Source organism: Phyllobates terribilis, unplaced genomic scaffold (assembly GCF_046119375.1).
Source record: "Phyllobates terribilis strain yellow unplaced genomic scaffold, ASM4611937v1 Scaffold_13__5_contigs__length_258822181, whole genome shotgun sequence".
Lineage (NCBI taxonomy): Eukaryota > Metazoa > Chordata > Amphibia > Anura > Dendrobatidae > Phyllobates > Phyllobates terribilis.
The window spans coordinates 217,493,616-217,514,573 of NW_027362773.1; the positions used below are offsets into that span (position 1 = coordinate 217,493,616).

The 20,958-nt window shown below is 42.4% G+C and overlaps 1 protein-coding gene across 2 annotated transcripts in view; it reads left to right on the forward strand.

The window, feature by feature from the left end:
* DUS2 (dihydrouridine synthase 2) overlaps positions 1 to 20,958 on the forward strand; it is a 140,752-nt gene that overhangs the window by 108,814 nt on the left and 10,980 nt on the right. The window contains exon 15 of one of the 2 annotated variants that reach the window (XM_073659297.1): positions 18,436 to 18,509. The exons of the other annotated variant lie outside the window; for it this stretch is intronic. Within the exon in view, the coding sequence (XP_073515398.1) occupies positions 18,436 to 18,509 (74 nt within the window). The remainder of the gene's footprint in view (positions 1 to 18,435; positions 18,510 to 20,958) is intronic. 2 annotated transcript variants of the gene reach the window in all.

Below are 20,958 nucleotides of genomic sequence, written 5' to 3' on the forward strand. Positions count from 1 at the left end.
CAGCTACATCCTGATCGTGGGCACATAGCCTAAAATTTAAAAAAATGGCACGGGCTCCCGCATCATTTTCATAACAAGCAGAGGGAAAGCCGACCGCTGGGAGCTGATATTAGTAGCCGGGGAAGGGGCCATTAGCCAAAAATGTTCCCTGGCTATTAATAACAGCCTACAGCTGTTTGCTTAGCCTTTACTGGCTAGATTACAGGGGGACCCCAGAAAAAAATTGACATAAGGTCCCCCTATAAAATCTAACCAGCAAAGGCTAAACAAACAGCTGTGAGCTGATATTAATAGCCAGAGAAGGGGCCATGGATCCTGGCCCCCTCCGCGGCTAATAACATCAGCTCTCAGCAGTCCCAGAAATGGCACATCCATAAAATGCGCCAAATCTGGCGCTTAGCCTCGCTCGTCCCACTGCTGTGAAGCTGTGGCGAGTGGGGTAATAGGGTGGGGTTCATCTCAGCCTTGTATTGGCGGCTAACATGAAGCCCAGGTTAGTAATGGAGAGCGTCTATAAGACGCCCCCATTTCTAGCTCTGTAGTAAAGTTTTTGACAGTTTTTCAATAAAGACACGGCCAGAGTAAAGTCTTTTATGGAAATAAAATTACACACGATTTTAATAATGTATTTCTTATTCGGTTAATCCCCGAATCCCTCGTCTCCTGTAAAAAAAAGCGAAAATAAAAAACAACCATATACCTCACCTGTCCGCCGTCATGACGTAATCCGAGTGTCCCACTACCATGCGGGTTACTTCTACAGCAGTCACTGAAGTTACTGCTGTAGAAGACAGCACTGTACACTGACAGGAGTGTAATTACTCCTGTCAGTGTACATTGCTGTGCTGCAGGAGTGAGGTCACTTGGGTTCATCAGCTGATCAGCCCCAGTGACCTCATTTACTGCATCAGTGCTGGTGGGAAAATTCGTGAGAATATTCCTACGCAGTATCGGTGCCGTAAAGTTAGGCCTCTTAGCTCGTCAGCTGATCTCCAGCTGATGAACTCACATGAACTCAGTCCCTGCAACGCAGCGATGTACGCTGCCGGGAGCGAGCGCGATCCCGTCAGTGTACCACAGGATGATCGGGTCTTCGGGTGACGCTGGACAGGTGAGAATAAAGTATTTTTTTATTTTAAATAGATTTTTTACGTCGTTTTTTTGTGTTTACACAGTCGCAGCACAGACGCCGGGTCGGCTGAGGAGACTATTTCTCCCCTCAGCCGCGCCGCTCTAGCTGTTATCAACGGGAGCTGCGGTCGGATGATGGGAAAAGTAGTCTTCTTCTCTGGCCCTGGTACCATTCTTTGTGCGTTTTCTACCAAAGAATGGACATGCTGCGGATTTTAACACAATGACAATCCTGATCGGAAAATTCCGGATCATGTGCACAGCACATCAGGATTGTCATTGCATTAGCTGGCAGACTTATTACCTAGCGTTTTTGGTGCATTTCCGCGCGGAAAAACGCAGCGAAAACGCATAAAAAACGCACAGTGTGCACATCTTACTACATAAAGAGCTTAATGTTGTTGTGAGTCCGAGAAAAACATCAGCTGCAATGGTACTCGATTAATTGTAACATCATTGAATAGAAATATTCTTGAGGCAGAGATTTTAACAGGATCAGCTGAACGTGATAAGGTATTTATACCAAGAATTGATTTATGTCCATCAGAAACAGCGTTACCATTTAAATTGAAGAGGCGACAATTTCCAGTAAAACTGGCTTTTGCAATGACATTTAATAAGTTTCAAGGACAAACACTTGAACGAGTCGGCATTTATTTGCCTGAGCCTGTGTTTGGACATGGCCAATTATATGTGGCGTTTTCAAGAGTTTTTACGAGAGCAGATGTAGGGGTGAAGGTATTGGAAACCCCCACACAAGGAAGATTGATCGAAAATTGTGAAAGAGTATTCACTCAGAACGTTGTGTACCAAAAGGTACTTTAACGTCGAAATAGAGAATTTAGCCTGCGGTGGCTGAAAAAAACGCCAGTGTCTACTTCAGTAGGCCAGAGGGGCAGCATACAGAGAGATTTCCACGTGATGTGCCCTGGGCAATTCACTTTTTGAATTGGCAAACGTCTCTCTAATCGTCTAAATTTTAGTTTTGTTTTCCGTAATGACATTTGCTAATTTATTAATTATGACAACTTTGCTGTTTATCATGTAAAAAGGCTGAAAGTAAATAGACATGGGTACTGTATTTTTTGGACCATAAGATGCACTTTTTCCCTGCCAAATTTGGGAGGAAAATGGGGGGTGCGTCTTATGGTCCGAAAGTAACTTACCGGTGGTGGCGCTAGCAGGTGGCGGCGGCAGGAGAAGAGGTATCTGCCTGGGAATCGGGGCCTTGCCGGGTACCGGGGCCAGTGTTTTGCTGTGAGCGGCTTCCGGTGCGCGCGGCCATCTTTCTGAAGCTGATCTACAGGAAAATGGCCACCGGAGCCAGCTCATGCTCGCTGCCACGCCGGCGGCCATTTTCCTGTAGGTCACAGCTTCAGAAAGATGGCCACGCGCATTGGAAGCCGCTGACTCCGCTCTGCCACGATACTCACAGCAAGAAACCTGTACTAGGCTCCAGGGTACCAGCCACCACTCACCCAAGCCCACAGAGCCAGCCACCACTCACCCAAGCCCCCAGCACCAGCCACCACTCATCCAGGCCCCAAGCCCCCAGCACCAGCCACCACTCACCCAGGCCCCCAGCGCCAGCCATGACTCACCCAAGCCCCCAGCGCAAGCCACCAGGACCAGGAGCCCAAGCCACCAGCGCCCGGCCCGGCTTCCTGAAGGACCCTGCCTCCTGTGACCCCCGCTCCACCGCCCCTCCAGGTAAGATACCTATTCAGACTATAAGACGAACCCCCATCTTATGGAAAAAAAATTTTTTTCCTATTTTCCACCCCAAAATTTGGGGTGCGTCCTATGGTCCGAAAAATACGGTAATTTGAGTTAGTTTTTATTATGTAGATCACACTTTTCTAGCTTCCGAAACATATTTGTTTCGGAACTCAGACTGCTAGTAGCCTAAGAAAGATAGGTGATTTTATAATTCATACCATTCTGTTTTGTGTTCAGTTTTAGTATCCACTGAGCTGGTAATTGGACATTTACCCCTTTTTAGACCATATAATGTCAAGCTTTCTACTAACTGTTTTTCTGCTTCCAAATATGTTCAGTGTTCGGTTTTGTTTTGTTTTTCAGTTTAACAATGCCCCCAACATCTGGGATGTTACAGCTTTTACACTCAGAACACATGGTACTTGCTGAAATTAATGAAGCGATCAATCACTCAGCTCCCATCATGCTGTTCAAAAACTGCTTCATTTTCAGCAAAAATTCACACTACATCTTTTTTTTCTCCCGAGTTTAAAGAGAACCTTTCTATGAGAGCCTACAGTTGCTGTGCACATTTTCAGTAACTGGGTTATCCACTACTAGGACGACAACTTCTCAATCTAAATGTTTGCCCCCTTTAAAATAAAAACACTTATACTCGTCTCCCGTGCAAGCCTCATTCCAGCGGTGTCTGCACTCCCATTCCCAGGGCTCACTTGAGGTTATTACGTGACGTGAGCCCTGCACCCAGTGCAGCAGTTGTGATAGAATCACAGTTTTCTCTGCTCATAGCTCAGTTGAACTGTGTATAATTCCGACCACACCACAGCTTTCTGCGTACATTTTATAGAGCGTGAGCGCTGCTAATCAGTGCTGGGAGTGTGGTTGGATCTCACCAGCCAGGAAAAAGCTTCACCCAATGTGCGTTTTGCACCTAGCTCTGTCTAGTCAAGAAAATGCACCTCTTTATGAAGCTTGGTGCGAAATGTGTGTCAGGTGTGGTTTTCCCGACTTGTGGGGTTATCTTAAAATTTTTCACTCTTTGTTTCATTGCAGCCTTTTGGTAAATTCTAAAAAGTTCATTTTTTTCTCATTAAAGTACACTCTGCACCCCATCTTGACTGAAAAAAAAACAGAAATGTAGAAATTTTTGCAAATTTATTAAAAAAGAAAAACTGAAATATCACATGGTCATAAGTATTTAGACCCTTTGCTCAGACACTCATATTTAAGTCACATGCTGTCCATTTTCTTGTGATCCTCCTTGAGATGGTTCTACTCCTTCATTGGAGTCCAGCTGTGTTTAATTAAACTGATAGGAGTTGATTTGGAAAGGCACACACCTCTCTATATAAGACCTCACAGCTCGCAGTGCATATCAGACCAAATGAGAATCATGAGCTCAAAGGAACTGCCCAAGGAGCCCAGAGACAGAATTGTGGGAAGACACAGATCTGGCCAAGGTTACAAAAGAATTTCTGTATTACTCAAAGTTTCTAAGAGCACCGTGGCCTCCATAATCCTTAAATGGAAAAAGTTTGGGGCCAACCAGAAGTCTTCCTAGACCTGGCCGTCCAGGGAGAAGAGCCTTGGTGAGAGAGGTAAAGAAGAACCCCAAGATCACTGTGACTGAGCTCCAGAGATGCAGTAGGGAGATGGGAGAAAGTTCCACAAAGGCAACTATCACTGCAGCCCTCCACCAGTCGGGCCTTTATGGCAGAGTGGCCCCACGGAAGCCTCTCTTCTGTGCAAGACATATGAAAGCCTGCATAGAATTTTCTCAAAAACACATGAAGGACTCCCAGACTATGAGAAATAAGATTCTCTGGTCTGATGAGATGAAGATAGAATTATCACCAAAAAGTTCTAAGTGGTATGTGTGGATAACCAGGCACTGCTCATCACATGCCCAATACAATCCCAACAGTGAAACATGGTGGTGGCAGCATCATGTTATGGGGGTGTTTTTCAGCGGCAGGGACAGGACGACTGGTTGCAATTGAAGGAAACATGAATGCGGCCAAGTACAGAGATATCCTGGATGAAAACCTCTTCCAGAGTACTCTGGACTTCAGACTTGGCCGAAGGTTCACCTTCCAACAAGACAATGACCCTAAGTACACAGCTAAAATAACAAAGGAGTGGCTTCAGAACAACTCTGTGACCATTCTTGACTGGCCCAGCCAGAGCCCTGACCTAAACCCAATTGAGCATCTCTGGAGTGACCTGAAAATGGCTTTCCACCAACATTCACCATCCAACCTGAAGGAACTGGAGAGGATCTGTAAGGAAGAATGGTGGAGGATCCCCAAATCCAGGTGTGAAAAACTTGTTGCATCATTCCCAAGGAGACTCTCATGGCTGTACTAGCTCAAAAGGGTGCTTCTACTCAATACTGAGCAAAGGGTCTGAATACTTATGACCATGTGATATTTCAGTTTTTCTTTTTTAATAAATTTGCAAAAATTTCTACATTTCTGTTTTTTTTTTTTCAGTCAAGATGGGGTGCAGAGTGTACTATAATGAGAAAAAAAATAAACTTTTTAGAATTTACCAAATGGCTTCAATGTAACAAAGAGTGAAAAATGTAAAGGGGTCTGAATACTTTCCGTACCCACTGTATATGCCACTCTGCATTTCTACTTGCAATAAACATTTTACTTGACATCTTATACCTACACTTGACTTGGTTGGTTTATCTGCTTATCCTGAGCAACACTCTTTTAGGTGTCAGATTGCAATATTGTGACTTTATTTTCCATTGTGTACTTTTTTTGCATTGTTTTTTGCATTTACCTATTTGATGTCAATACTGACCAGTTTGATATTCTTATGTGTTAACTTTTGTATGTATTATTTTAGTCACTAAATAAAATTGTATAATTTTATTTTATTGTGTCACTATAGCCATAATTCCCAAATGCTAAACATAGTTTAATGTGGGGAATACTTGATACTGTCCTGATTTCAGTGTTCAGCTTTCTTCTAGTCTTTTGTGAAGATTTGTGTTGAGCGGTACCCAAATAATTTTCTGTGAGTGAAAAATACGCTATCTTTTACAGAAAATCTATTCTGTGTGATCTTATCCTAATGCTTGTAAAGAGAGCATTCTAGTTTTTTGTTTCTCTTATTACTCTCCACAAAAACCTGTAGTCTCCTTATTATGTCAAGACTACAGGTACTATCTATGGCTGTAGCTTACATGCAAATACAACAGGTAGGTAGGTCAGTGCCCCAATACTACTGAATCGCATCGTAATACATATTGTTAGTGACATCATTGATAAGGGTATCTCATGGCTTGCACTTGTTCAAACAACTGAAATTGGAGCTGACTAATCCTGAGCTTGTTTGAGAATTTCCTTCCTCCAAAGGAATTTCTTATTGGAAATAGCCACTGTGTGCCCCTCCAATTACCAAACTGCCCCGTTCATCGTATAACCCACCTCTCCTCATCCCAGAAAATGCTGCATCTGGGACACAATATAATAAATACAGGGATCAGGTATGGCCAGACCCCTGCATCTTTTCTTCTCAGAACCACTTCCAACCGGACTTTCGCATGTTGTTTTCTCAAGATGAGTTCCCTAAATAGAGTATTCATTTTGGTGAAGAAAGACCTAGGGATCCAAACAGGCATTATGAGGAAGGTAAAGGGGTTGTGAGATCAGAACCATGTTGATTAGATTGGCTCTACCAATTACTGACCGTAAAACGACATCCGGTATTAATCTGTGTCCTAAATTTGGACCAGAAGGTCATCTAGATTGAGAGCATAATAAGGGTGCTTTCACATAGCGTTCTGTCTCCCCGTCGGGGCATACGTCCTAAAATTCCCCGCAAAACTGGGTCTGGACATGTGCTCTGACGCTCCCTAGACCACAATTGTGACGGCAGAGTGAACGTGCGCTCTGCCCTGCACTTTTTTCGGGTGTGTACGCCGACAGGAGGTGGACACTCAGATATAGGCTGCTGCTGTGCTGATAAGTGTGAACAGACCCATATTTTCTAGAAAGATTTTTTTACATGGTATTGATTCATTAGTCCTGTGTTGTTTTTTTTCTTTCTGTTTTAAAGTGTTCAAATCTATCTTCTTCACTGTTTATTTCCTATTTGTTCTACACTGGTTTGTTTATCCTGCATAGCAATGCCTGCTCTGGCCTTCTGCTAATTGGATAATTACTCAATGTGGCCAATTGGCGCTGGAGTCTCTAGCAGATATTTCATTTTATATATCTTCAGTCCTGGCTAGGGGTAGCACGCGTGCAATAGTTTAAAGTGCTTTTTAATATGCAGTTATACTTGGCAGTTGGACAGGCAGGAGACCGGTAAGGTGCATAAGACATTCAAACAAACATGCTTCTTGGTCAGTTGTACTGCACTATGTATTGGTCATATCACTCTGCTTCTTATGTTTTAACTTCGCCTGCCCTTTAACACATTCTGTGCAGTCTCCATATCCACCCCTCCCTTTTCCCCTCTCCCATTTAGAACTCTAAGGCTCTACTGACATTTCTCACCCAATCCAAACCATCCACTACCTCCATACAGCACTCAAAACGTTCATACAAATCATTGCACCACCTGCTCTTTCTCTTTTTTCTTTCCTTCTCCTAGTTGCTGGCAGCATCTTCCCCAACCCTGGTCCTCCCTCCACCAGCATACACTACTCTCCTCCAGCTGCATATAAAAACCCTGTTAATCTTCTTAACCCCTTAAGCCGCGAGGGTGGTTTGCACGTTAATGACCAGGCCAATTTTTACAATTCTGACCACTGTCACTTTATGAGGTAATTACTCTGGAACGCTTCAACGGATCCCCCTGATTCTGAGATTGTTTTTTCGTGACATATTGTACTTAATGATTGTGGTAAAATTTCTTCGATATCACTTGCGTTTATTTGTGAAAAAAACAGAAATTTGGCGAAAATTTTGAAAATTTAGCAATTTTCAAAATTTACATTTTTATGCCCTTAAATCAGAGAGATATGTCACACAAGAGTTAATAAATAACATTTCCCACATGTCTACTTTACATCAGCACAATTTTGGAACCAAAATTTTTTTTTGTTAGGGAGCTATAAGGGTTAAAAGTTGACCAGCGATTTCTCATTTTTCCAACAAAATTTACAAAACCATTTTTTTAGGGACCACATCACATTTGAAGTCACTTTGAGAGGTCTTTATGACAGAAAATACCCAAAAGTGACACCATTCTAAAAACTGCACCCCTCAATGTGCTCAAAACCACATTCAAGAACTTTATTAACCCTTCAGGTGCTTCACAGGAATTTTTGGAATGTGGAAGAAAAAAATGAACATTTAACTTTTTTCACAAAAATGTTACTTTTTAGACCCAATTTTTTTTATTTTCGCAGGGGTAACAAGAAAAAATGGACCCCAAAATTTGTTGTGCAAATTTTCCTGGGCACGCAGATACCCCATATGTGGGGAAAAAACACTGTTTGGGTGCACGGCAGGGCTCGGAAGGGAAGGAGCGCCATTTGACTTTTTGATTGTAAAATTTGCTTGAATAATTAGCGGACGCCATGTTGTGTTTGGAGAGCCCCTGTGTGCCCAAACATTGGAGCTCCCCCACAAGTGACCCCATTTTGGAAACTATACCCCCCAAGGCACCTATCTAGATGCATAGTGAGCACTTGGAACCCCCAGGTGCTTCACAAATTGATTTGTAAAAATGAAAAAGTGAAAAAAAAACACTTTTTCATTTTTATGAATCAATTTGTGAAGCACCTGGGGGTTCCAAGTGCTCACTATGCATCTAGATAGGTGCCTTGGGGGGGTCTAGTTTCCAAAATGGGGTCACTTGTGGGGGAGCTCCAATGTTTGGGCACACAGGGACTCTCCAAATGCAACATTGTATCCGCTAACAAATTGTCGGCTCAAATTGTTAGCGAACACCATGTTGCGTTTGGAGAGCCCCTGTGTGCCCAAACATTGGAGCTCCCCCACAAGTGACCCCATTTTGGAAACTGTACCCCTCAAGGATTTTATTAAGGTGTATAATTAACATTTTGAACCCAGAGGTACGACACAGAATTTGTTTACATTAGGTCATCATATTGAATAAGTTGTCATTAGTCTTGAGCGCAAGTGCTCGCTACTTGAGTTTGCATCGGGTACTCAGGTATGCACCATGTACAGCGTGTGCTCGAGTGACATGCTCGAGTCCCTGCTCCGCATGTTTCACGGTAATTAGACACCCAAAAAAAAACATGCGGGGATCGCTCGTGCATGGCAGGCAATCCCCGTAAAGTTTTTTTGGCCGCGAAGCATATGGGGCAGAGACTCGAGCATGTCACTCAAATACCCACGATACTCAATGCATACCAGAGCACCCGATGCAAACTCAAGTAGCGAGCACTTGCGCTCAACACTAGTCGCCATATCGTCCTCTTTTTTTTCTTACTTTTGAAAAAAATCACAACCCTAACCCCAACCCCAGCCCTAACCGTAGCACAACCCTAACCGTAGCACAACCCTAACCGTAGCACAACCCTAACCCTAGCACAACCCTAACCCTAGCACAACCCCAAACCCAGCCCTAACCCTAGCCCAATCCTAACCCAAGAGTTTATTTTTGACGCCGTTCCTTGTGCGGTATAAGTGATTAGACGACTTTATTCTTCGGGTCGGTGTGATTACAGCAATACCAGAATCATATGGGGTTTTTATGATTGACAGCTGTCACACACTAAAAGACGCATTTTTTGTAAAATCTAGTTTTTGCATCGCCATATTTGGAGAGCTATAATTTTTCCAGATTTTGGCAGACCGTCATGTGACGGCTCGTTTTTTGCGGGATGAGTTGACATGGTTATTGGTGCCATTTTCAGGCACGTGACATTTTTTGATCGCTTTCTATTCCGATTTTTGGGAGGCAGAATAAACAAAAACCAACAATTCAGGAATTGTTTTTTTTTTTGTTTTTTTTATTATTCTGTTCCGCGTGTGGTAAAATTGATAAGGTAGCTTTATTCTTCGGGTCAGTACATTTACAGCGGTACCACATTTATATCGTATTTCTATGTTTTGGCGCGTTTACATAATAAAAGCAATTTTATAGAAAAAAATATTTTTTAGCATAGCTTTATTCTGAGAGCTATAACTTTTTTATTTTTTGGCTGATGGAGCTGTATGGCGGCTTGTTTTTTGTGGGACGAGATGACGTTTTCAGTGGTACCATTTTTATTTATATTTGTCTTTTTGATCGCGTGTTATTCCATTTTTTGTTTGGCGGTATGGTGATAAAGCATTGTTTTTTGCTTTTTACCGTGTTCACTGAAGAGGTTAACTAGTGGGACAGTTTTATAGGTCAGGTTGTTCCGGGCGCGGCGATACCAAATATGTGTACTTTTATTGGTTTTTTTTTTATAATAATATTTATTGATGGGTACATTATATTTTTATTTTTGGTGGATTATTTTTTATATTTATTTTTTTTATATTTTTGCAAATTCTTTTTTTTTTTTTTTTTCCCACTTTCTGAAAGTTTATATACTTTATTACTTTGTCCCACTCTGGGACTTTCACTTTTTTTTCTCTGATCGCCTGCATGGCACAGGAATGCAGCACCGTCCCTGTGCCATGCAGGCTGTCAGCGCTGGACAGGGAGAAGATTGTTTGGAGATGCACTGCGCATGTCCAAACAATCTTCCTGCTGTCTGGTGACCCGGATGTTGTCATGACGACATCGGGTCGTCATGGCAACACCCGGGAAGCCTTTGCAGACAGCGCTGGAAGCCGGAAGAGGAGGTGAGTATCTGCGATCACCTCCTCTTGTCCCCGCAATGTTGCAATCGACTTCGATCGCAGCATCGCGGGGGTTAATGTGTTGGGAGCGGTGCAGGACCGCTCCCTGCACATAGTATCGGGTGTCAGCTGTGACAATCAGCTGACACCCGGCGGCGATCGCGCCCGCACAGCCTGTGTGCGCGCGCGCGATCGCCATGACGTACTAATACGGGTCTGGCTCTTAAGTCCCAGGGCACAGACACGTATTAGTACGTCAAATGTTGTTAAGGGGTTAAAATTCAGTGCTTGCCCTCTCATCACTTTCCATTATGCTCTCTGGAACTCACGGTCTGTGTGTGACAAACTAACTTATATTCACGATTTTTTTCTTCTCTAATTCCCTTAACCTTCTGGCTATTAAAGAAACCTGAATCCAGCATTCAGACACCACCGCTGCTGCTGCTCTTTCGTTTGGTGAGCTGAAATTTTCACATACCACCAGACCTGAGAACAGACAGGGTGGAGGTGTTGGTTTGCTCCTTTCATCACAATGTGTTTTCCAGGTCATCCCCCCGGTTCCCTCACTTAAGTTTCCTTCCTTTGAAGTCCACACGGTAAGACTCTTCAAACCCTTCTCCCTGCAAGTGGAGGTTGTGTATCGCCCTCCAGGCTCCTCGCACTAGTTCCTGGATCACTTTGCCACCTGGCTTCCTCACTTTCTATCCTGTGACATCTCGACCCTCATAATGGGAGACTTTAACATCCCCATCAATCCCCTCTCCCAATATGCTTCTCATCTACTTTCTCTAAACTCCTCATTCGGCCTCTCACAGTTTACTAACTCTCCTACGCATGAATGTGAGAATACTCTGGACCTGGTCTTCTCCTGTCTCTGCTCACTGCATAATTTACTAACTCCCCTCTCCCACTCTCAGACCACAATCTTCTTTCCTTCTGTTTTTAGAACGGACTTCTCACCCGGGACACCCCCATTTACCACACTTATAGGAATAGACGTACCATTAATAGCAAGCAGCTTATGGACAATCTACACACATCTTTAGCTCCCATCTCCTCCCTCTCCTGTCCAGACTTAGCATTGTCACACTACAATAATACACTGAAGACTGCCCTAGATGAAGCAGTGCCTTCTATATGCAGAAAGACCCGACACAGACAATGGCAGCCCTGGCACACAATGCATACACACTTTCTTCAGCTTTGCTCAAGGTGTGCTGAGTGTCAGTGGAGAAAATCACTTTTAGCAGAAGACTTCATCCACAATAAATTCATGCTCAAAAGCTATAACTCTGCCCTTTATCTGGCCAAACAATCCTACTTCACCACCCTCATCACTTCACTGTCCAAGAATCCAAAATGACTTTTTGAAACCTTAAACTCCCTCCTGAAACCTAAAGCACAGGCCCTCATCACCAACCTCAGCAGTGAGGATCTGGCCACTTATTTCCTAGAAAAAATCAACCACATCCATCAGGACATCTCTCTGAACGCTCCTTCACTGTATCTTTTGCCGGCTCCTCTTTCTCTCCTCGTCCCCTTACTATCGGGGTTCCGCGGGGCTTAGTCCTAGGCCCCCTCCTTTTCTCTCTTTACACTGCCCTTATTGGACAAACAATCAACAGATTTGGGTTCCAGTACCATCTCTATGCTAACGACTCCCAATTATACACTTCCTCTGCTGAAATCACCCCATACCCTAATACAAAATACCAAGGATTGTCTTTCTGCAGTCTCTAGCATCATGTCCTCCCTCTATCTTAAACTGAACCTCTCCAAAACTGAACTTCTTGTGTTTCTCCCCTCTATTAACCTAACTCTACTTAACATTGAAATTACCTTGGAGGGTTCAACTTTAAAGGGAATCTGCACCCCCTGGGAGATATCAGACCTCTATTAAGGGCATTCAGGTTATAGAAAAGTAAATCTATACATACCTGTATGGCCCATAGTAGAGGTCTGATTGCAGAGAAAAGTGTTTTATCACCTCTGTTTTCCACAGGCTTGGCGTCCCCAAATTTTACAAATTGTGTGTGGCGTGCTTTTTCTCTTATTGCCTCTTATGAAAATTTAAATTTATCACATTTTAGTGGAAAAAAGATTTTTTTGTTACACAAACTTTCTGAATGTAGTTGTGAATATTATGAGTTTGTTTTTAATATGGGATCAATTTGGTTTTTTTCTCTAATACATAGAGTTCTCAAAGTCACTTAAAATGTGATCCGGTCCCTAAATAAGTTTTATCATATGCCCTGAAGACATAAAAAATTCCTGCAAAACTTCCAAGCCATGTAACACCCTAAAATAATCAAAAGAAATAGAAAATGATGCCAGTGTATTCACTATGTTATGTGGTATGACTATCTGTTTTTTAAAACAAACACCCACGGAGAACTTCTGTGGTACAAGCCCAGTTTGTCGAAGGGAAAACTGCATCTCTATTACTCGGGTGCATAACTTTGGAACAGAGGGCACAGAAAAAAGAACAACTGTTCGAGAATCAATGGCACTGGGGCAAGTGGAGGTGGAATTCAGTTTTAATTAAGAAAATCCAGGCAAAAATCCTCTTTAAAATAAAATAAAAAAAAATGTAAGATTTGCAGAAAAATATCTAACAATACCTATAAGAGATTTATTTATTTATATATCTATATTTATATATACAGTACAGACCAAAAGTTTGGACACACCTTCTCATTTAAAGCTTTTTCTGTATTTTCATGACTATGAAAATTGTACATTCACACTGAAGGCATCAAAATTATGAATTAACACATGTGGAATTATATACTTAACAAAAAAGTGTGAAACAACTGAAAATATGTCTTATATTCTAGGTTCTTCAAAGTAGCCATCCTTTGCTTTGATGACTGCTTTGCACACTCTTGGCATTCTTTTGATGAGCTTCAAGAGGTAGTCACCGGAAGTGGTCTTCCAACAATCTTGAAGGAGTTCCCAGAGATGCTTAGCACTTGTTGGCCCTTTTGCCTTCACTCTGCGGTCCAGCTCACCCCAAACCATCTCGATTGGGTTCAGGTCTGGTGACTTTGGAGGCTAGGTCATCTGGCGTAGCACCCCATCACTCTCCCTCTTGGTTAAATAGCCCTTACACAGCCTGGAGGTGTGTTTTGGGGTCATTGTCCTGTTGAAAAATAAATGATGGTAAAACTAAACGCAAACCGGATAAAATAGCATGCCGCAGCAAGATGCTGTGGTAGCCATGCTGGTTCAGTATGCCTTCAATTTTGAATAAATCCCAAACAGTGTCACCAGCAAAGCACCCCCACACCATCACACCTCCTCCTCCATGCTTCACGGTGGGAACCAGGCATGTAGAGTCCATCCGTTCACCTTTTCTGCGTTCCACAAAGACATGGTGGTTGGAACCAAAGATCTCAAATTTGGACTCATCAGACCAAAGCACAGATTTCCACTTGTCTAATGTCCATTCCTTGTGTTCTTTAGCCCAAACAAGTCTCTTCTGCTTGTTGCCTGTCCTTAGCAGTGGTTTCCTAGCAGCTATTTTACCATGAAGGCCTGCTGCACAAAGTCTCCTCTTAACAGTTGTTGTAGAGATGTGTTTGCTGCTAGAACTCTGTGTGGCATTGACCTGGTCTCTAATCTGAGCTGCTGTTAACCTGCGATTTCTGAGGCTGGTGACTCGGATAAACTTATCCTCAGAAGCAGAGGTGACTCTTGGTCTTCCTTTCCTGGGGCGGTCCTCATGTGAGCCAGTTTCTTTGTAGCCCTTGATGGTTTTTGCAACTGCACTTGGGGACACTTTCAAAGTTTGCCCAATTTTTCAGACTGAGTAATGATGGCCACTCGTTTTTCTTTTACTTAGCTGCTTTTTTTCTTGCCATAATACAAATTCTAACAGTCTATTCAGTAGGACTATCAGCTGTGTATCCACCAGACTTCTGCACAACACAACTGATGGTCCCAACCCCATTTATAAGGCTAGAAATTCCACTTATTAAACCTGACGGGGCACACCTGTGAAGTGAAAACCATTTCCGGTGACTACCTCTTGAAGCTCATCAAGAGAATGCCAAGAGTGTGCAAAGCAGTCAAAGCAAAAGGTGGCTACTTTGAAGAACCTAGAATATGACATATTTTCATTTGTTTCACACTTTTTTGTTAAGTATATAATTCCACATGTGTTCATTCATAGTTTTAACGGTTTCAGTGTGAATGTACAACTTTCATATACAGAAAAAACTTTAAATGAGAAGGTGTGTCCAAACTTTTGGTCTGTACTGTGTATGTGTGTGTGTGTGTGTATATATATATATATATATATATATATATATATATATATATATATATATATATATATATATATATATATATATATACACTGCTCAAAAAAATAAAGGGAACACTTAACAGAATACAACTCCAAGTACATCAAACTTCTGTGAAATCAAACTGTCCACTTAGGAAGCAACACTGATTGACAGTCAATTTCTCATGCTGTTGTGCAAATGGAGTAGACAATAGCTGGAAATTATTGGCAATTATCAAGACACCCTTAATAAAGGAGTGGTTCTGCAGGTGGGGACCACAGACTACATCTCAGTACCAATGCTTTCTGGCTGATGTTTTGGTCACTTTTGAATGTTTCTTGTGCTTTCACACTCGTGGTAGCATGAGACGGACTCTACAACCCACAGAAGTAGCTCAGGTTGTGCAGCTCATCCAGGATGGCACATCAATGCAAGCTGTGGCAAGAAGGTTTACTGTGTCTGTCAGCGTAGCGTTCAGAGGCTGGAGGTGCTACCAGGAGACAGGCCAGTACACCAGAAGATATGGAGGGGGCCGTAGGAGGGCAACAACCCAGCAGCAGGACCGCTACCTCCGCCGTTGTGCAAGGAGGAACAGGAGGAGCACTGCCAGAGCCCTGCAAAATGACCTCCAGCTGGCCACAAATGTGCATGTGTCTGCACAAACGGTTGGAAACCAACTCCATGAGGGTGGTATGAGGGCCCGACTTCCACAGATGGGGGTTGTGCTCACAGCCCAACACCGAGCAGGACGCTTTGAATTTGCCACAGAACACCAGGATTGGCAAAGTCGCCACTGGCGCCCTGTGCTCTTCACAGATGAAAGCAGGTTCACACTGAGCACATGTGACAGAGTCTGGAGACGCCGTGGAGAGTGATCTGCTGCGTGCAACATCTTTCAGCATGACCATGGGTGTGGGTCAGTAATGGTGTGGGGTGGCATTTCTTTGGAGGGTCGCACAGCCCTCCATGTGCTCGCCAGAGGTAGCCTAACTGCCATTAGGTACCGAAATGAGATCCTCAGACCCCTTGTGAAACCATATGCTGGTGCGGTTGGCTCTGGGTTCCTCCTAATGCAGGATAATGCCAGACCTCATGTGGCTGGAGTGTGTCAGCAGTTCCTGCAAGATGAAGGCATTGAAGCTATGGACTGGTCCGCCCGTTCCCCAGACCTGAATCCGATTGAGCACATCTGGGACATCATGTCTCGCTCCATCCACCAATGTCACGTTGCACCACAGACTGTCCAGGAGTTGGCGGATGCTTTAGTCCAGGTCTGGGAGGAGATCCCACAGGAGTCCATCCGCAACCTCATCAGGAGCATGCCCAGGCATTGTAGGGAGGTCATACAGGCACGTGGAGGCAACACACAATACTGAGCCTCATTTTGACTTGTTTTAAGGACATTTACATCAAAGTTGGATCAGCCTGTAGTGTGTTTTTCCACTTAAATTTTGGGGGTGACTCCAAATCCAGGCCTCCATTGATTACTAAATTTGATTTCCATTGATGATTTTTGTGTGATTTTGTTGTTGGCACATTCAACTTTGTACAGAACAAAGTATTCAACGAGAATATTTCATTCATTCAGATCTACGATGTGTTATTTGAGTGTTCCCTTTATTTTTATGAGTAGTGTGTGTGTGTGTGTGTGTGTATATGTATATGTATGTATATATAGATAGATAGATAGATAGAGATATATATATATATATCTCTATCTAATGTACATACATACAGTGGGTACGGAAAGTATTCAGACCCCTTTAAATTTTTCACCCTTTGTTTCATTGTAGCCATTTGGTACATTCTAAGTTAATTTTTTTATTATTAATGTACACTCTGCACCCCATCTTGACTGAAAAAAAAACGGAAATGTAGAAATTTTTGCAAATTTATTAAAAAAGAAAAACTGAAATATCACATGGTCATAAGTATTCAGACCCTTTGCTCAGACATTCATATTTAAGTCACATGCTGTCCATTTCCTTATGATCCTCCTTGAGATGGTTCTACTAGTTCATTGGAGCCCAGCTGTGTTTAATTAAACTGATAGGACTTGATTTGGAAAGGCACACACCTGTCTATATAAGACCTCACAGCTCACAGTGCATGTCAGACCAAATGAGAATCATGAGCTCAAAGGAGCTCACAGACAGAATTGTGGCAAGGCACAGATCTGGCCAAGGTTACAAAATAATTTCTGCAGTACTCAAGGTTCCTAAGAGCACAGTGGCCTCTGTAATCCTTAAATGAAAGAGGATTTTGACCACAGAAGTCTTCCTAGACCTGGTTGTCTAGCCAAACTAAGCATTCGTGGGAGAAGAGCCTTGATGAGAGAGGAAAAGAAGAATCCCAAGATCACTGTGGCTGAGCTCCAGAGATGCAGTAGGGAGATGGGAGAAAGTTCCACAAAGTTGAATGTGCTAACAGCAAAATCACACAAAATCACTGCAGCCCTCCACCAGTCGGGCCTTTATGGCAGAGTGGCCCGACAGAAGCCTCTCCTCAGAGCAAGACCTATGAAAGCCCAAAGCGCATAGAATTTTCTCAAAACACATGAAGGACTCCCAGACTATGAGAAATAAGATTCTCTGGTCTGATGAGACAAAGATAGATCTTTTTGGTGATAATTCTAAGCGTTATGTGTGGAGAAAACAAGGCACTGCTCATCACTTGCCCAATACAATCCCAACAGTGAAACATGGTGGTGGCAGCATCATGCTATGGGGGTGTTTTTCAGCTACAGGGACAGGACGACTGGTTGCAATTGAAGGAAACATGAATGCGGCCAAGTACAGAGATATCCTGGATGAAAACCTCTTCCAGAGTGCTCTGGACTTCAGACTTGGCCTAAGATTCACCTTCCAACAAGACAATGACCCTAATCACACACCTAAAATAACAAAGGAGTGGCTTCAAAACAACTCCGTGACCATTCTTGACTGGCCCAGCCGGAGCCCTGACCTAAACCCAATTGAGCATTTCTGGAGTGACCTGAAAATGGCTGTCCACCAACGTTCACCGTCCAACCTGACGGAACTGGAGAGGATCTGTAAGGAAGAATGGCAGAGGATCCCCAAATCCAGGTGTGAAAAACTTGTTGCATCATTCCTAAGAAGACTCATGGCTGTACTAGCTCAAAAGGGTGCTTCTACTCAATACTGAGCAAAGGGTCTGAATACGTATGACCATGTGATATTTCAATTTTTCTTTTTTAATACATTTGCAAAAAGTCTACATTTCTGGTTTTTTACAGTCAAGATGGGGTGCAGAGTGTACTTTAATGAGAAAAAAAAAACTTTTTAGAATTTACCAAATGACTACAATGAAACAAAGTGTGAAAATTTTAAAGGGGTCTGAATACCCACTAATATATATATAATTTGCTAAATAAAGGTGGAGAAAAATTGCTAAATTTGCTTTGGTTGTTAAGGCCTATGATGCATGCAGGTGTAAGGGGTTAAGTTTCTATGTTAAGAAATATTTATGTAGATAAAATATTTAGTAAATTCAATTTGTTTCTTCAGGTTCAGAGACCGTTTGATAAATTTTTTCGATCTGTGGTCACTGTGAATGAAAAGAAATATTGTTCCACTCTGTGGTAAGATTGGATTTTATTTTTATTTATTACTTTCAAAGTTAAATTTGATCTTTTTTATACCTAAATATTTTATATAAACATTGAATACGCATCCTTTTTCTGTAAGAAGAAAAAAGAGAGAGGATATTTTTTTTTTTATCCTTTTGAATGATTGATTGACGTTTGACACAAAAAAATTAATCCTCTAAGTTTAGGTGCAGCCTTTGTACTTGGATGATAATCATCCAGGTCCAGAATATTTTTTGATTCATAACTTCAGATAGTGCTGTGGAAAAATAAAAAAAAATAAAAAATAGGACAATGTACTTTTTGTTTGAAAACATCGTTAACGGAAATCTGTCATCAGAAAACTCTGTATTTACCTACAGCCATACTGTTAATCTGCAGGTAAATACTGTACATATACGGCAATCTGTGATGTAATAAATCATCTTACAGAAGTTCAGTAGCAGATAGCAGTAATAAAATCTGCTTTTAGAACAAGCTCAACAACATTCACATTTGACTCATTCTGCACCCAGCTATGTACAGTGAAACATAGTAGCTGTATAAGTCAAATGGTTGAATTTTTTTAATGATTACAATTAAAAATGATTAAATTGCATTTTAAAGACCCACGCACACATATTTAAAGGGAATCTGTGAGCAGGTCTTTGCTACCTCATCTGAGACCTGCGTGATGTAGGCAAAATGACCCTGACACAGTTTTTAGGCTTAGGATGTAGTATAGCTCAGAACGCTAACCCCACCCACACTTGGCTCTCTGTGTACATTGTCTATAGACAGCTGCTTATCATAGAATGGGTGTAGTCAAACTTAGGATCACATGTCAGCCACATCAATCTCCAGGTGATAAAACCTTCATTGTAAGTAAACAACATCACTCAGCCGGACATGTGACATATCAGTGAATTCTGTGTTTTAACCCCTCCCTCATGCTGTCCTCAGATTACATAGCAATGACTTGCTAACAGATTCCCTTTAAGTAACCTTGATCCAGCAGTTTTTTTTTGTCACCTCTGTGTAGATAACATTTATGCCAGTGTCCCTCTCTGCGAGAGCTACAGCCTCCTGCAGTACTGTCTGCGATAATCAGAGAGGCCTCTCTAAGACGCTAATTGGGCAGCTGCTCAGAAAGGATGAGAGCAGAGCCCAATATAGCGACAACATGCTGGTGGTCAAGTAGTAGGATAAGAGGGATGTCCTTATCTTGACCACGATACATGGTGATGGCAGCACCCCCAGCACTGTACGAGGTACCCCTACACAGGTCCACAAACCACACTGTTTACTGGGGTACAACAAGAACATGGGGGGAGTTTATCTCTCTGATCAAGACTTAGTGCCGTACAGTGCCATGAGAAAAATCAAGGTGTGGTACAACAAGCTGGCTGTGCCAATCATGCAGATAGCAATGTATAATGCTTTCGTGCTATCACAATGTGCAGGCCAGAGCAGTATGTACGTTCATTTCCAGGAGGTAGTAATCAAGGCCCTAATCTTTGGAAGTCAGGAAGGAGCCGGCTCCAGTAGTTGGGAACTGAAGGTGCTTGTATCGTACCAAGCCAACATTTCCCGAAGGGGTCCCTCAAAGCACAAAGAAAGGAATGTCGCAAAAGAGGTTCCGAGTGTGTTACAGAAGGGGGATACGCATGGACACCATTTATCAATTCTACACCTGCCCCGACAAACCTGACCTGTGTATAAAAGAATGCTTCAGACTGTACAACACATCCATGGACTACTAAATTAATTTCTGACTTACACAACTCACGTATGCCAGCCAGATGCACTCTACAGAATTTACGTATGCCACCACATATACGCAACATGACACCCGCAGACCATTCCATCAGAGTCTGCATTCCAAAACGTCACTCCCTTCCTTCCGAGCCCTACTGTGCATCCAAACAGTAGTTTTCCTCCACATATGGGGTGTCCGCATACTCGGGAGAATTTGAACAACAGATTTTCGGGTCCATTTTCTCCTGTTACCCTTTTGAAAATTAAAAAATTGGGGCTAAAATAACATTTTTGTTAAAGGATTTTTTTTATTTTTACAACTCAACGTTATAATTTTCTGTGAAGCACCTGGGTGTTCAAGGTGCTCACAATACATCTAGATAAGTTCCTTGAGGGGTCTAGTTTCCAAAATGGGATAATTTGTCGGGGGTTTCCACTGTTTAGGCACATTAGGGCTCTCCAAACGTGACATGATGTCCACACTCTATTCCAGACAATTTTGCATTCTAAAAGTCAAACGGTGCTCCTACCCTTCCAAGCCCTGCTTTCTCCTGCATACTCAGGAGAAATTGCACAACATTTTTTTGGGTCCATTTTCTCCTGTTAGCCTTGTGAAAATAAAAAAAAATTGGGTCTAAAGTAAAATTTTTGTGAAACAAAAAATTAAATTCATTTTTTCCTTCCACATTCCATTAATTCCTGTGAA